The 16,211-nt window shown below is 43.6% G+C and overlaps 1 protein-coding gene across 7 annotated transcripts in view; it reads right to left on the reverse strand.

Moving 5' to 3' along the window:
- LOC117352258 (circularly permutated Ras protein 1-like) overlaps window positions 1-16,211 on the reverse strand; it is a 108,642-nt gene that overhangs the window by 62,055 nt on the left and 30,376 nt on the right. For 4 of the 7 annotated variants that reach the window (XM_033928606.1, XM_033928607.1, XM_033928612.1 and 1 more), the window contains one exon: window positions 4,774-4,845. The exons of 1 other annotated variant lie outside the window; for it this stretch is intronic. In XM_033928606.1, coding sequence (XP_033784497.1) covers window positions 4,774-4,845 — 72 coding nt within the window. Of the gene's footprint in view, window positions 1-4,773; window positions 4,846-6,271; window positions 6,345-6,595; window positions 6,661-16,211 lie in introns of those variants that run through there. 2 more of the 7 variants (XM_033928609.1, XM_033928608.1) reach the window with 2 other exon arrangements.

The following is a 16,211-nucleotide window of genomic DNA, read 5'->3' on the forward strand; positions in this document are numbered from 1 at the left end:
CTGTTTCCAACAGTGGCCAACCCAAGTCCCAAGTACTAATACAGATATGGAATAAGAAATGGATTTCCCCAAGCCATCTCAATAATGGCCAATGGCCTTCCCTTTTAGGAAATTATCCAAACATTTTTAAAACCCTGCTAAGCTGACTGATTTCATCACATTCTCCAGCAACGAATTCCAGGCTAATTACACATTGTGTGAAGAAATATTTTCTCTGGTCTGCTTTAAATCTGCTACTTAGTAACTTCATTTCATGCCCCCTAGTCTTAGTATTTTTGGAAAGAGTAAACAAGCAATTTCTGCTCCACTCAGTATTTTACAGACCTCTATCATATCACCTCTGAGTCATCTCTTCTCTATTGGTGGAGTTACACTATCCAAACTTTGCCAAATTGCAAAGGTTTACTGAAATACACAGTTATTTGATGAGTGCCATGAAATTCAGGTGCAGTCTCAAAACTCTGCTAATATGCCTTAGTCTGAAAAATAAATCTGAACCAATAAGCACTCTGCCTTCCCCCTGCGAAAATAATATCTCACACTGTGATGTATTTAATTATGGTTGAGTAAGAAGCAAACCACTACAGAGAAAAAGGACAGGAAACCAATAAGAGCTCAGCCAGGTGCTTGTTCCATTTCATTTCCTGTCTCATACCTTAACCTCATCCATTCTCTCTCTGGTCCAAGTTAACTCAGTCCAGAGAAACTTGACGAGGGCTGTGCATAGGAATGTTGCCTAGTGTTTGCTATTGTATATGTGGTTTTAGTTTTTGTATGAATACTGGAATCTGCCTAGGATATAGGCAGATGATAAGTCTAATAAATACCAAGAAAAGCTTTAGGAGTTATCAGCACTATTTTGAATCAGTACACTTAGAAACAAGGGATGTACTGTCATTTGTGATGAAATGTTAATCACCAATAATAATGTACACACAATCCCCTGGATTCTGCATAAGAACATAAGCTTTGCCACACTGGGACAGACTGGTCACTGTTCCCTCTAAGCTGAGCAGGAGTCCTCCACCCACAGTCTCACCAATAGAGGGTGCTGTTTTACTGTCACATTTTTCAATTGTGAGGGACATGCAAGTTCTGCAGGACTCCAGGGAACATACCTGTCCTTAGCGACTGAAAATATTCCACCCCCTAGTGGTAGCAATGCAGCTGGAGGACACCTGCTCAGCTTAGAGGGTCTCCAAATAATGCAAAATGCTGCGGTCAGACTTATCTTCGGGCTCAAGAAATTCGACCATGTGACACCCTACTATCAGCAGCTGCACTGGCTACCAACGGAAGCCCGAGTATGGTTTAAATTTGCCTGCCTCTGCTTCAAAGTACTATACGGCCTGACCCCCGAGTACATAACGGACCTTTTCGCAATTTTCTAATAACAAACTCAAGAGAAACACACACCCAAAACTCATTTCCCCTCCAGTTAGAGGCTGCAAAATGAAAAAAAACACCACAAACACCTTCTCTCTCACCAAGCAGTCCTATGGGGCAAAGACCTAGACCAACTGCTTTCGCCCACTACATACAGGGAATTCAGGAAACGCCTAAAAACATACCTGTTCCAGAAATACCTAAACAATTGACCCGCTCTCCCTCTCCCTCCCCCCCTCCCTATTCCACCTGAACTTACAGCACTGTTATAAATATAATCTGTTCTCTTCATCTTATCGTAACTTTACATTGCTATTTATCCCCAACAGGTCCTGTCGGACATTACCTACTAAAATGTACATATTACATTTTCGCTCAGCAAATTGTGTTTCTATACTATTGCCTCCTGAGGTCTCTGATCTCTGTATTTCCTCTGAATATCTACTTATTGTATTTCGCTGAATGTCCAGCACTCTTGAATGTCTAGCACTCTTGAATGTCCAGCCTAAAAGTCGCAAGATTGTGGCGGTATAGAAGAATAAAGTTATTATTATTATTATCCTGTTTCCAACAGTGGCCAATCCAGGTCATAAGAACCTGGCAAGATCCCAAAAGAGTAGAACAGATTTCATGCTGCTTATCCTAGAAATAATCAGTGGATTTTCCCAAGTTCATCTTAATGATAACTTAAGAACTTTTTTATTTTTAAGGAAATTATAACCTTTTTTAAACCCTGCTAAGCTAACTGCTTTCACTATATTCTCTAACAATAAATTCCAGAGCTTAAAATTACACTTGATTAAAGAAATATTTTCTCTGGTTTGTTTTAAATCTATTACTTAGTAGCTTCATGACATGCCCCTTAGTCCTAGTCTACCTTTTCCAGTCCATTCAGTATTTTATAGACCTCTATCATATCTCCCCTGAGCCATCCTTTTTCCAGGCTCCAGGCTTTAGCCTTTCCTCATAGAGAAGTTGTCCCAAAGCTAGGTGTGCATTTTTGGGCATAAACTAATTGGCTAAATAGGTGATAACAAGCAATTATTGGCATTAACAAGTGTTAATTTGCAATGATTAGTAGTTTCATGCAGAGCTACCCTGTGTGCCTAATATCTCGCATGCAACTCTAAAGGGGGCGTGACCTGGGAAGAAGCATGGGGGGGGGGGATCAGGGGCATTCCCAGAATTTAGGCACTCAGTTACAGAATACTTGCATTCCTGAGCTTGAGAGTAGTTGGGCGCAAGTATTTACACCAGCCTTTGGCTGGCATAAGTATCCACACCCATGAAGCTAGTATTCTAGTGGGGGAGTGGCCTAGTGGTTAGAGCTGTTGCCTCAGCACACTGAAGTTGCGGCTTCAATCCCAGCAGTGCTCCTTTTGACCCTCCATTGCCACAGGTACGTTAGTTAGTTTGGGAGCCCACCAGTAGGGTTCCCAGACGTTCAGGAAAGCCCAGACATGTTCTCTTTTTAGAGGATTTTCCGGCGCCCGGAGGAATTTCCAAAAACTGGCAGTTTGTCCGGGTTTTGGAAATCCTGAGCTTGGAGGCCACGTCTGGAAGCCTTTGTGCATGCGCGGTTGTCCCTATGATGACATCATACGCACGCACGCCTGCATGTGACATCATTGCATCGACAGCCTTCAAGCTCGGGGAGGTTTGGGGGGGCGGAGCTGGGGTAGAATAGAATGGGGCGGAGCTAGAGACTGAACGGGGCGGGCCAGGCATTCTCTTTTTTCAGAGAGGAAATCTGGCAAATAGGGAAAACACCTAGAGTACCTGCCCACCATTCAAGGTAAACCATTTAGGATCCCCATGGGGTATATAAATGTTCTACGAAGACAGTTCCACATGGAACTGCCTTTATAGAATTCTTGCTTTGTACACATCATCCCAGGCCTACATTTGGGCGACCTTTACTGAAGGGGCCCACTTTTCTGATAGTGCGCACATGAGTACGCAGGGAAAATGGTTCACACATGCATGCACCATGGAGAAAGAATGTGTCCTCTTTGCACACAGCGCATATTCTTTAAGAAGAGGATGTAACTTGTAATGTTCAGGTCAAAATTGTAATCAAGAGGTGGAATTGTAACTGATCAGTTTGGGCGTGAGGTGTTTCCGAGATGGATAATTTAGAAAGTGGGTCAGTAGCTGACAGAAAAAAATAATTGGAGGAAAAACAAAATGAGACATGAAAAAGTTCTGGCTGTCTATCCCTATCAGAATCAGTTTGGTGGCTAAGTTTGAAATGCAATAAATCAATTCTGAATCTGCTCTTAAAAAATAAATATGGGAACGTATTTCCCCTTGCTACCGTTAACCTTCACTGGCTTCCAGTGCAGGCCAGAGTATTGTTCAAATTTGCCTGTTTGCGGTACAAAGGGTCGCATGGATTGGCTCCAGCCTATTTGGTGACTAGGGAAGTGTGTGGCGCAGTGGTTGGCTCTACAGCCTCAGCCCCCTGGGGTTGTGGGTTCAAACCCCACGCTGCTCCTTGTGACCCTGGGCAAGTCACTTAATCCTCCATAGCCCTGGGTACGTTAGGTAGAGAGGGAAAATGCTTGAGTAACTGATTGTAAAAAACGCTTAGATAACCTTGATAGGCGGAATATAAAATCCTAAGAAACTTGACTACTTTATTTTGGTCCCCTTTGGCCAATCGTTTTGCTTTTCCTCAGTTAGAGGCAGGACTATACTCCATTATGTGGATCAATTGTTTTCATTCCAGGCAGTGCAAACGTGGGACAAATCTTCTGTGATATTTCTACATTCAATAAAGCTTAAACTTAAACCCTGAACTTCAAAAACTTTTCCAGGGATACTGACTTGTCTTTAAAAATGGATTTGGTCACTAGTGTTTGTTTGCCAACACGGCCAGCGTTTCGCGGGAATTTTAAACATCCGCTGCGTCAGGGCCACCAGGACATTCAAAATCAATCAATTCACTCGGTCACAGATTTTCAAACCTGAGGGCTTACATACCACCATTTATAACAATCAGCAAAGCGGTTTACAAATTTCAGGAAGCAGCAAAGAACTCAGGTAGAATAGAAGAAAGAGAAAGAAAAAAAAAAATCCTGCATGGGCAGCTACCAGAGTGACCTGAACAGGCTAAACACCTACAAGAACAAATGAGCCTTCAAGAGAGCTTGAAACCTGAGATAAGAAGATTCCCTTCAGGAAAGGGAATTCCAAAGAAACAATGCGGTGGCAAAGAAAGCAAAATTTGGCATGGACTCCAACCTAGACATATGATCAGAGGGGGTGGTAAGTTACTGGGCTTTTGAGGAGTGGCGTGTACAAAGAGGTCTTTAAGGGGTAAGAAATGAAGCCAAGAAAAGCGGGAAACCAGCTTGAAGGGTTCTGAAGGCCAAGAGGACTTACCAGAGCTGTGAATTTTGAATATCGAGGGCTTATTGCATACAATGTGGCTACAGGCAAATTCCATGATCCTTCCTGAAAAATCACAAAAATAAAATTATATAGATCAGTGGTCTCAAACACGTGGCCCGGGGGCCACATGCGGCCCGCCAGGTACTATTTTGAGGCCCTCGGCATGTTTATCATAATCACAAAAGTAAAATAAAAAACAGTTTCTTGATCATATGTCTCTTTAGCTATAAATGACAATATTATTATTAAGACTTAGCTAAAAGGAAAGATTTATAAACTATAAAGAGTTTTACCTCATGCCAATCGTCATTTCTTTAATAAGACATGAACTATTTTTTCTGAGGGCCTCCAAATACCTATAAATCCAAAATGTGGCCTTGCAAAGGATTTGAGTTTGAGACCACTGATATAGATGATGACACACCACTCTTTTTATTTCAGTTAAATATATTTGCGTAAAAAAATTCACTGAGTAAGCCAGCTGTTAATGCCACCAGTAATCCCCCCTAAGGCAATGGGGGGTTATGTGACTTGCCTAGAATCACAAGAAGCTCTAGGGCAGGGGTGTCCAATCTGCGGTCCAAGGGCCGCATGCGGCCCCGTAAAATATTTTGTGCGGCCCTGGACAAGGGCGATGCAGTGTTTTCCTCTGCTGCCCCCCGGGTATTTACCGTCTTGCCGGCTCCCTCCTCTGTCTTGCTGCAGCATTGTTTGTGCGGCCCCAGAAACATTTTTTTCGGCCAATGCGGCCCAGAGAAGCCAAAAGGTTGGACACCCCTGCTCTAGGGGGAATCAAACCCAAGGCCCTAGGTTCATTGCCCATTGTACTAAACATTAGGCCACTCCTGGATTCATCCTTCTGAATTTGACCCATGCGGGATACCATTGCTCCCCCAAGCTCTCTAGTTGTTGATGCTGTGTTGGGGGAAAAGACTGGTGGGGCCATGCCCCTGTGGCTCACCCCATTTCATTGCTTATACGTGAGAGGGTGATTAATCCCACACAGCATTTTACACACAAAGTTTTTTTTAAAAAATAACTCTTCTCCAGCAAAACAACAGTAACAGTCACAGCCAAATTCCAGGAAATGCTATAGGGAGTTTAAATTAACACACAGACTTTTGTAATTAACAGACAGCTGTACTGTGAGAGAACGCTGCAGAAAGGTATTTACAAGAAGAGCAGTAGGAGGAAAATAAATCTTTGTCAGAGGCAAGGGTTTCCCCTAATGAAATCCTGCTGCTCCTGTAATCACAGGTATAGGCAGAAGCATCTGGCGCTACTGGCATCAGGAGCATTTCGAGAACAGACAGACACTGCTGGTTTCATGCTCTGTTACATCACCAGAGCTAGCCTGCAAAGTTTAGAAAACCTCACAGTGGCAGCATTTTGCAGCGAGCTGCTTGCTGTCTGAGAGGGCTTTACAGGCAGGGGGCTGTTGATCCAAATGTTTAGACTATTTTTGCAGGGCTGGTATCCCAGTGTTTACCTTATTCGGGTCTTTCAGTCGTGACTTGGCAGCTTCACCTTATTCCAATTGGTCTCGGAGACAAAGCTGGTACCTGACGCCATCAGATTTTTAAAAATTATTATTTTCATCAATAAACCACTTCCAAAACAATAACAATATCACAAAAATCTCAAGAAATTCCTGAACCATCCTCTTAATCTCCGCAGTCCACCCCTTCCCATCTTTAGCCCCAGAGCTAGATAAAATAGTTCCATATCCAGCTGCAAGTACAAAGAAGGAAAAAGTCCAAGCACATCTGTTCACAGCCTCAATGCTGAAGTGGAATGCTTCTAATTCAATTACCACAGAAGCAGCCCTCGGCCATGTCCAATATATCAGGGTCTCTTCCAAAACCTTGCAGAAAGGGCTCTAAATCGAACCACACAGAGAGCAATTCTATAAAGGAAAGCTTATGTATACGGTGGGTGAAGAAATTCACTCGCGGTCTACTCCGACCGCCTCTTCCTGTAGTAAAGTCGGGCTACACCAATCAGGAGCTGCTTTGACACACAGCCCCTGATTGATATAGTCCAGCTTTACTACAGGCGTAGACCGCGAATGAGCGAGTCCATGATTTGCAAATCGCAAATTCGCGGGGGAACACTGTGTATTCCTAGTGTGTCTGTAGCTGGTGTGTGTACACCTTGTAGTCCATAAAACTAGGAGTGGAAATGTCCTATGAAAATGGTGGACTCAATTTATTTCTAAAATGTCCTTTTATTCATCCCCAACAAACAACAGCTCAAAAGCTCAATGACTCGACTTGTATCCTGCATTCACCGTGGGCCTCATCTGGGGCAGCCTCCTTGGAGCGGCTGGGGCACGGGCAGTGTGTCTGGGAGGGAATGCATGGATGGGAGAACATCGCAGGGGAGGAGACATAGGCATCCTGGGACTGTCTGCCAAGTCTCTTCCCTGAAGAAGCCCTTTCTGGAAACGTCAATCGCTCCTCCTAAACTTACTTGCTCCACTTCATCACTGACGCTGAAACCATAGATTGAAGACAAAGTTTTATTTTATTTTTCTTTCCAGCTTATGATTTATCTTTAATCTTATCTATTGTTTTGCCTTTTGTCTTTGTTTTGTTCTATTTCTATCATTTAAATTTCTCCAGAATTCTACTGTTCAACGGCTCCCCCTTCTGCTTCTATTCCTTTCTCTCCTCTCTTCTACCTTCCAAAGTATTTAGATCAATGCTGTCTTGTTAAAATGTTTATTTTATTTTTATTTTTCCTCTAACTCTACTTTTCACTTCTCTATTACCCTCCAGGTACTTTAGTTAGATTATGAGCCTTCGGGACAGTAAGGGAATTTTTCAAGTACCTTTTTTATTTCTAATCTTAATGTATATTTTCTGTAAACCGCTTAGAACCTAACGGATGTAGCGGTATATAAGAAATAAATTACATTACAAATTACATTACATGTTTTGGCCAAACTGACCTGCCTCAGGAGTCTTATGAGGCTGATATACGGCTGTGAGTAATCAAATAAAAGGGCGAAAGTTGCTGAAGCCGAAAAAGTCCTAAGCTCCAACCACTTTCACCCTATTATTTGACTATTTTTTTAAGTAAAGTACTCTGACAGCCAAATTCTGAAGTAATTGTAATCTATTTTTCAATGTCTTAGAACATCCAACATATACAGAATTGCAGTAGTCTACCCGAGACAGAGTAAGGATTGTACAGGTAGTCTAAATATTGGCTCCGTAAAGAATTTCTTTATAATTTGAAGCTTTTTTAATTAAAAAAAGAAAATAAATTTTCAATAATTTTATTTAACTGAATATCAATCAATAGATGACTGTCCACCTCTGCTCCCAATATTCGGGACGTCCTAGGACCTCTCACTCCTATCCCACACCTCCTCCCTTTCTTTATCGAGTACACCTCCCATAAAACCCATTGTCCTGGTATTCTATGGTTGTTTCCTCTGTATATTCCAAGATAATTTTAGCACTTTCACACTTCCAGCAGCCAGCTCCCTTTTTTTTTTTAGCTCCTGGCCTGCTGCCAGTTCTCAAACTTCTCCAGAGATTACACTCTTTTTAGCAATGTGAGGATATCTGTTATTTGACCTTTTCTAAGGTTAATGAATCAAGAGAGGGTAGTGCATTTGAAGAACTCATTTCAAGCCATGGTAGATAAGATAATAGCCTTCTTCCATATTTTTTTTTTTTTTTTAAAGAGGCCTCTCTTTATTTTCTTCTTCTGTCTAAATTAAATTCTCTCTTACTATTCAGTCCTCAGTTTCCCTCTTTTCACTGTGCCTACCCACAGATTGCCACACCTTTCCTTCACCCCTCCACTATCTCACTAACTCTCTTCTTCCCCCCATCCAGCATATGCCTTTTTCTTTCTCCCCTCCTTCCATCCAGTATGTGTTCTCTTTCTCCACTTCCATTCAGCATCTGCTCTCCGCTCTCAACTGAAATCTATCTGCCCTTTTCTCTCTCTCCCTTCTCCCCACTTCCATCATCTGCCCAACTGCCCCTTTCTCTCTCTCTCTCTTCCACTCCGAGCCTCCACCCCAGGCCCATCTCCCTCCCTTCCCCTCACTTTCGTGTGGGTCACCACTTACATTATTCATTATTCTTTGGAGAGTTTGCAGTCTGTAACCCTCCCTACCATCACCTTCTCCTGTTCCTCCAAGAGTTTCAGACCTCTGCTCCTCCACCTCTCCCCCTCAGATCCTTAGGGTGCTTGCAGCCCACACACCTCTCCAGCTCCTTCTTCCCCACTGCATCTAGGCCCTGTATGCCCTCTACGGACTTCTCAGAAGGGCTGCAGTTTATGGCACCCTTCGCACCACCAGCTACTCCTCATCCTCCTTCCCCACTGCACCCAACACCCCCTCCCGGAACTCCCTCTTCATGCATCCCAGAGCCGTCCCTCCCATGGCACTCACTTGCTGCAGAGGTTCCTGTTTCCATACCATAAACATGGCAAAGAACGCTTGTACAGCTAGTGGGTAGCAAGATCAGCCAAAGCACCTGCAAGAGGTACTCAGCCCACTTCCCTCTGATGTGAACTGCCCAGGTGGAAACAGGAAGCTGCGTCAGAGGGGAACTTTGGGCTGAGCACCGCTTGCAGGTTCTGTGGCTGATCTTGCTGTCGATGCCATGGTGGGGCCCGATCTTGCTGTCATCGGGAGGGGGGGGCGATCTTGCTGTCATCGAGGAGGGAGGCCCAATCTTGCTGTCATGGGTGGAGGGGGGCCCGATCTTGCTGTCATTGGAGTGGAGGTGGGGGAGGCCCGATCTTGCTGTCATCGGAGGGGGGCCCAATCTTGCTGTCATGGCCATTAAAAAAATTTGGAAAGGTGATGGTGAGTGGGCCCCCCTCACAATTTCGGGCCCTAGGCATGTGCCTTCTGGGCTATCCGTTAATACCATACCATTGCTCAGTGCATTTTTTTCTAGCAAAAAAGACGCCAGTGCTCAACTACCAGGCCAATCTTCAGGAGTGAGGTGATCACTGAGGGACCCACAGTAGCCAGCCCCCCTGTAAACCAGTCATAGAATCCATGAAAATGCAACACTCAGTGTACAGAACCTGAGCTCTCTTATTAATACTTGGGGACCATGGGTCATTTATAACTTGGACAGGCTACTTCACTGATGCCGCCAGAGAATCATTTAGTATCTTTAGGAAAGAACCAAAGATGCAGCACTATCCTTACCACATCATCTCTTCACTACTGGACATCAGCGAGCCTGAAAGGAAGTAACTGCAGGAACTAATCTTACCATGACCATAACGCAACCCATCCACCGAATAAAGCTACAGTATCTGATGACCAAAAAAAAAAAAGGAAAGAACTAAAAACCACCTTGTTTAAGAAATTTATAATCTAACCAGACTTCTCCCCTAATATCGGAGCCTCCTCCCATCCCAAGGAGTCCGTCTACCCTCTTCTGCCAAAATTTCTATCTTTAATTGTTACCAGTTTTTTCCACTGGTGCCCATCCTTCGTTCAAATGTACCAAGTTAACAACTTACTTCTCATCAACATCTTATGTTATCTTTTTCACCTTCGCAGTCTTGCACCTTTGTAACTCAAAGCGCAATCTCCTTTCTCTTCTCCTACTTATGCTCTGAATACCGTCGACTGTATAATGCTACACATTGTGAAACCGTGTAATACACAGACCCTGTAACTCTCCTGTTACTATCACTAGATGTTCAATGCTATACTCTGTAATTCGCTGTCTGTACAGTTTCTCTTCATTGTAAATCGCCTAGAAGTCGCAAGATTGTTGGCGGTATATAAGAATAAAGTTATTATTATTATTATTATCAAGCAAAGGGAAAGGTGCCAATACTCAGTACCCCTTCGAAAAAATAGCTCTGCCACTGCTACAAGCTATTGAGATAATATTGGCTATAGCCTACAGAGGGATCCTCTTCCAAAAACAGACAATGAGTGTTCCTTTGGCACTTGGATGGGTTATCCAGACACTGCCCTTGATGCTACACACATTACCTCTGTAGAATACCTCAATCCTATGGCCCTATCGGACAGGAGACTTCAACTCAGGTCTACGATATCACCAAGTCAGATGGCTGGTTCTTAATGACAATTTTTGGTTAACCCAGATGTGCTTTGTTTTCAGTACAGAAACCCAAAGTGCTGAGTACTGCTGAGGATCAGAGATTTCCAGCAGTTAGTAAACTTACCCAGGGCAAGGCTCGCTCACCTGCTCTTCAGGATCTAGTCAGCGAAGAATCAGGACCAGATAGAGATGCAATTTAATGTTTCCTCATGTGCTCATGCAGTCAAACTGTCTTGACAGCAACTTAAGCTACAAGAGATGTGAAGAATGTTTGTCATCGTGGAATATCAATTTTCTGCTTAGCTCGAGTTGCCCCAGTCTGTCTTCCGTTTGAGCATGAACACCGCTATCAGACACACACGCCTGTTCTTTCCTTTTTGCACTAGTACTTCCGTTTGAGTGCCTGCACAGAAACAACCCAGTCTTCGGTTTTACTCTGGCGTAAAGCAGGTGCACAGCAGTACAGGATGCAAAACCCGTTTATAACTAACTCTAGACTTCTAACATCACAAAAGTCTGAAAAGAAGGGTTTTTGGAGTGCAGAGGATTTATCTTCAGCTCTTCCAAAAGAATTAAAAAAAAAAACCCAAGGGCTTATGAAACATTGCACTGGGCCAGGTTCCTTGTCAAGCCCAACACCTCGTATTCAAAAATTGCCAATCTTGATTGCTTCGAAGCTGTACCCAACAGATTCTAATGGAGAAATCCATTCTCTGTGATGCACTGCTATCTCTTGCCTGTAAAAGGCTGCATTCCACAACCTTGGCCGTCTACAAAATCCTGAGTGGAGTAGAATGGGTACAAGTAGATTGATTTTTCACTCTGTCAAAAATTACAAAGACTAGGGGGAGGGGACACTCGATGAAGTTACAGGGAAATACTTTTAAAACCAATAGGAGGAAAAAAATGTTTCACTCAGAGAATAGTTAAGCTCTGGAATGCATTGCCAGAGGTTGTGGTAAGAGCGGATAGCGTAGCTGGTTTTAAGAAAGGTTTGGACAAGTTCCTGGAGGAAAAGTCCATAGTCTGTTATTGAGAAAGACATAGGGGAAGCCACTGCTTACCCTGTAACAGTAATTTGGAATATTGCTACACCTTGGGTTTTGGCCAAGTACTAGTGACCTGGATTGGCCACCGTGAGAACGGGCTATTGGTCTTGATGGACCATTGGTCTGACCCAGTAAGGCTATTCTTATGTTCTTATAACCTTCCCTGACTAATAACTGTGTTCGGTAGAGTCTGTTCCCCTTACTAATTTTCCACAAGTGAACATCTAAGATTTCTGTGTATAAACTGGCACCTTAGCTACCCCTCCCCCTGCTCTCCCAGAATGCAATGTGCCTATAAGTGTAATAAGGGGATGTAATGAAGTGATAGAAAGTTAGGGGCTAGGAGGGTCTTTCCTCAGCTCCAACTCTACTGTAACATCTAGCACTGGAGAGAAGGGATCATCTAATGAGGTTGCATCAGTTTTGACATCCAACTCTGCTGCAAGAATGGCTGGGGCTCAAAATGTGAAGGTGTTGCTAGGCCTTGTGTGCTAAACTTGAGAGAAAGGTTAAGAACATAAGGTATGTCATTCTCGGTCATCCAACAATGACTAGCCTGTCTCATTTTATTAGGTCCCCTTCTACTAAGCCACAGTAGAGGTTTCTACCCTGGCCTGGGGCGCGCTATGCTCTGATGCTGCTCTGATGCTCATAGACTTCCAATGAGGGTTTGAGCGTTTAGCGGCCCGGGCCATGTTAGAAACCTGTACCGTGACTTAGTAAAAAAGGGGGTTTAATTATTTAACAATGACTAAAATAATAGCAAAGAGCTAGCTATGGTTATCTGTAAAGCTTGAAAATGGGAACTGGCTATACCTCTGTTTTTTATATGACACATTCAATGTCTATATTTTATAGTTTATAGCACCTGCTGGAAGGATATTCTGGAATTTGCTATTGCACCTATTGGACCATTTTTTGTCCTTGTGTTACATTTGTAGAACCATATTTGACCTTGAGTCATTCAGGGGCTCTTGTCTCCCTCTAGTGTCCCTACTTCACATTGGCACAGATTTTAGTTGCATCATCTGCTGGAAGGATATTCTCGAATTTGCTATTGCACCTATTAGACTGTATTTTGGTTTTCAGGTGACGTTTGGCTTTGGAGTTATTCAACTCATTCATTATTTTTATTTTTACAAATGTTCAAATAAATTTGGCTCATCCAGCTCATCGACTCCACCTTTCTGTTTGATTTTTATAGTTTTTACCACACCATTTGTTATCTTCACAGAACTGTGGATTATGACCCTCCTTGTAACCCTGGGCAAGTCTCTTAAGCCCCAGGTACATTAGATTGTGAGCCCACCAGGACAGATAGGAAAAATGCTTGAGAACCTGAATAAATAGAGATAGGTAAATCAATGAAAAGTGATGAAATTTAAGTAAATGCTTTACCTAGTTGTATTGAACAATGACATCTAAGCATAGACCCTTTAGCTCCTAACAGGCTGAACCATAACACAAACTACTCTGGTGTCACCTAGTGGAGGAACTAGGAAGTACAACAATATACAGCTCATAATTCTGTAGTTCTTTACTTTAGAACAGAGGTGGGGAACTTGCGGCAAGGCCTTCTAGGTCCTTAAGTGTGGCCTTTTGACTGAATACTAATTACACCTGCTACTGACAATAGAATAAGTGGGTGCACCCATCTGAAGGCTCTTAAGATGCTGATTTACACTAGCATTCTATAATGGAATGAAGGCACCGAGCAATGCAGCGCATAGCGGCTGTCAATCTTGAGTTAAGCGCCATTTATAGAATCACACCTAGTGGCACCTGAATTGAATTTAGGCTCTGGTAGGCATCAAAATCTTAGGCATCCCCTATTTATGCCAATGTTTTCTTTGTCTATATATCAGTGCCTAATTTAGGCACTTAGGTCCAAATTCTGTAACCAGCGCCTAAAGTTAGGCACCTGTTTCGGAGGCGCCCAACTAGATAGGCGCCTATCTAAATTGGAGAACAAGCTCAATTAAGCTTTTTAATCAGCACTGATTAAACATAGGCGCTGTCACCAGCCGTTTCAGGACAATGGGGCCTGAGCGACTGAGACAAGAAAAACTCTTGTGGGCCACTTCGGGCAGCACAAGGATAAAAAAGGAAAAGAAACACTGCCACACCAGGTAGGTGAGGTTTCTGGACAAACAAAACTTGGAATTTATTATTTCCTTCAAAATAAACATAAAGCTTGTCAGGATATGGTTCTCAACTCCAATAAGCACAAGGCTTTCTCAAAACTGGGCTGTTCCCTCAGTCAATGCTCAGTTCATACATGTTGCAAAGAAAAAAAACCTCCCAAAAACACAAACACTGCAGCCTTAGTCAGAGCTACGGCTAGGACTACACCAGCAGCTGGCGTCAGGGCTCGTGGCGCACAAGTGCACTAATGCCTGGGCCTGTGACACTTCCTAATTGTGCCGGTCGCTGGTGCTTCGCTGGACGGCTGCCTGCTGATTACCAGCATGTCATGGCCAGCGGTGCATAAGCGCGCTGCTGCGTGGGCACGCGCCACTTCTGAATAGCTGCCTCAGTTCTCGTGAGGAGCTAGCGAAAACTGAGGCAGCCATTCAGAAGTGGTGCGTGGCCACGTAGCAGCGCACTTGTGCGCCGCTGGCCCCGACATGCCAGTAATCAGCAGGCAGCCGTCCAGCGAAGCACCAGCGACCGGCACAATTAGGAAGTGTCACAGGCCCAGGCATTAGTGCACTTGTGCGCCACGAGCCCTGACGCCAGCTGTAGCTCTGACTAAGGCATTAGCACCGCGGGCCCCGACAAGAAGCAGACAGCTGTCCACTGACCTCCAAAATTCAAAGGTACTGCCGGGGGGAGCGTGTGTGTGGTATATTCGCTTCATAAGACGCACCCTTATTGGGGGGAAAAACTGCGTCTTATGGAGTGAAAAATACGGTAAATCAATTCCATATTACTCACATATTCTAAATATTATAGATCTTCAGTCAGCAGTTTGGTGAAATTTTAAAGCTCAGTGGTATTTTTATGATTTTATTTAGGAGTGAATGCTTTTTGGTATGGGTTGTTTGTATGGTTAAGAACATAAGAATTGCCGCTGCTGGGTCAGACCAGTTGTTCATCGTGTCCAGCAGTCCGCTCACGTGGCGGCCCTCTTCTCAAAGACCAGCGCCCTAGCTGAGACTAGCCCTACCTGCGTACGTTCTGGTTCAGCAGGAACTTGTGTAACTTTGTCCTGAATCACTGGAGGGTGTTTTTCCCTATGACAGACTCTGGAAGAGCGTTCCAGTTTTCTACCACTCTCTGGGTGAAGAAGAACTTCCTTATGTTCGTACGGAATCTATCCCCTTTCAATTTTAGAGAGTGCCCTCTCATTCTCCCTACCTTGGAGAGGGTGAACAACCTGTCCTTGTCTACTAAGTCTATTCCCTTCAGTACCTTGAATGTTTCGATCATGTCCCCTCTCAATCTCCTCTGTTCGAGGGAGAAGAGGCCCAGTTTCTCTAATCTTTCGCTATACAGCAACTCCTCCAGCCCCTTAACCACCTTAGTCACTCTTCTCTGGACCCTTTCGAGTAGTACCGTGTCTTTCTTCATTACGGCGATCGGTGCTGGACGCAGTACTCCAGGTGAGGGCGCACCATGATAACCTTCTCCGATCTGTTCGTGATCCCCTTCTTTATCATTCCTAGCATTCTGTTTGCCCTTTTCATCGCCGCTTCACATTGCGTGGACGGCTTCATCGACTTGTCGATCATAACTCCCAAGTCCCTTTCCTGGGAGGTCTTTCCAAGTACACTTACACCCTGGACATCCTGTATTCATGCATGAGATTTTTGTTACCTACATGCATCACTTTACACTTATCCACGTTGAACCTGCTCAAAAATGGAGTTTCTTAGTATGTTTATTGTTTGTATGGGAAGGTCTATCCTATCTAATAATGGAGTTCGGTTTTTTAAAAACTTTTATTGTATTCTGTAAACCGCTTGGACCAGTAAAATGAACGAGCGGTATAACAAGACTAATAAACCATAACCATATAGTGTTGCTAATATTCTTGTTGGTTGTTATTGCTGTATGCATCCCTTTCTGATATACCTTATCTAAAAACATACATATCAAATTAATTTGTCTTTACGTGGGCTGTATCTGTTTGAACTGAATTGTAAAGTACTGTGATGTCTATATATAGTGGTATAGCAGGTAAGTCACCCAGTATGGTCCATGGTGTGGGATAGATATTTTTAAAATAAATGAATAGTAATGTTCCTCCGGTGATCTTAAATTGCACGCAGTAGCATATCTAAAATGCTATTTTCATTGACTCTCATCCGTT

Source organism: Geotrypetes seraphini, chromosome 19 (genome assembly GCF_902459505.1).
Source record: "Geotrypetes seraphini chromosome 19, aGeoSer1.1, whole genome shotgun sequence".
Lineage (NCBI taxonomy): Eukaryota > Metazoa > Chordata > Amphibia > Gymnophiona > Dermophiidae > Geotrypetes > Geotrypetes seraphini.